This window comes from Sinocyclocheilus anshuiensis, unplaced genomic scaffold (assembly GCF_001515605.1).
Source record: "Sinocyclocheilus anshuiensis isolate Anshui unplaced genomic scaffold, SAMN03320099.WGS_v1.1 scaffold2917, whole genome shotgun sequence".
In the NCBI taxonomy this organism is placed as follows: domain Eukaryota; kingdom Metazoa; phylum Chordata; class Actinopteri; order Cypriniformes; family Cyprinidae; genus Sinocyclocheilus; species Sinocyclocheilus anshuiensis.
In genome coordinates, this window is record NW_015539844.1 from 30,477 (window position 1) to 31,844 (window position 1,368).

Consider the following 1,368-nt stretch of genomic DNA (forward strand, 5'->3'; position numbering starts at 1 on the left):
ACACACTCACTCACACACACACACACACACACACACACACACGATCCATACGTTTGCCAGCCTCGTTTCCAGATCCAGAATCTCTCGAGATTTCAGCGTGGCGTTGTGAGCTCCCAGCATGCTCAGCAATCTTTCCATCAGCGCTTTATAAGATGCCAGAATCTGATATCATTGAGAAAAAACATTGTGACGTGATTATAATGGACAAACATCTGACATGAAACTAATTTCATGCTAAATCTTTGATTTTATTTGGTAAATGTCATACACAAAAGAAAAAGGAGCAATTGCAAATCATGTTTTAATGGTTGAATTTCTTATATTTACCTTCTCTCTTAAGTGCACTGATAACAAAAAACCCTAGATATATGACTTTATTTGCTTATATTTGAAAAGTACCTATTTTATATTTTAGTTTATTTTTATTTTCATACACAAAAGCAAAATGAGCAAATATTAAATCATGTTTTAATGTTTATTATTAATTTATTTTTTATAGTTGATTCATTTCTTATGTTTTTGTCTCTAGAACTTTTACGGGTTAAAAAAAAATAGATATATGACTTTATTTTGTTAACTAAAGAGTTAAAGATACACAAAAAGTAAAACTTTAAATACATTTTTTAAATTATTTTTAAATTGTTTTTGTTCATTTATATAATTTTACTTGTAACTGGTTGTTATGTATCTGTTATACATGTAAATTGTTTGTGTTGTGGAATGTTTGTTATTGTTTCTCAAAAAAAAAATACATGCATATATGACTTTATTTGCCCAAAGACACTTTAAAAGTACAACTTTTGAGTATCTTTTTATACATTCATTTCATTTTTATAATCAAATGCATAAGGAGCGATTATAAATCGTGTTTTTATGGCTTAATTCCTTAAGTTTTTAACTAAAGAGTTAAACATACCAAAAAAAAAAGCAAACTCCGAACAACTATGTAAACCTTTGTATTTGTACTTTATATTTGTTACTTATCTATTAACACTTAATATTTTGCATTTAAAAATTCTGTTGTGATTATCTGTGATATCTGGACATGTTTTTTTATGAGATTAATCCACGTTTTTAATGATCCCTCAGTGGGATGTCGTGGCTTGGCACAGATCTGATGTCATCGGCGTGTGAGAGAGACCTCATTATTAAGAGACGCCAGCTCATCTGTGACATCATCAGCAGCTGTGACACGATCGATGAGACGTGTGAGCTCACAGCGAGAGACAGATGGCAGACAGAGTCCAGAACAAAAGAGCATATGGAGAGATGAAGAGAGGCGTTTCACCTTCACACTGTCTTCATCCTGCCCCAGATACAGAGTCCTTTCCGGCAGAGTCAAACCCTCCTGATCGATCTACAATCACA

General features: G+C 32.2%; 1 protein-coding gene across 1 annotated transcript in view; it reads right to left on the bottom strand.

Annotated features, from left to right (window-relative positions):
• The window catches only part of LOC107684524 (endothelin-converting enzyme-like 1), a 22,368-nt gene that overhangs the window by 20,331 nt on the left and 669 nt on the right, over positions 1-1,368 (bottom strand). The window contains exons 3-4 of the mRNA XM_016480798.1: positions 1,289-1,357; positions 52-162 (exon numbers count right to left, since the gene is read on the bottom strand). Coding sequence (XP_016336284.1) covers positions 52-162; positions 1,289-1,357 — 180 coding nt within the window. The remainder of the gene's footprint in view (positions 1-51; positions 163-1,288; positions 1,358-1,368) is intronic.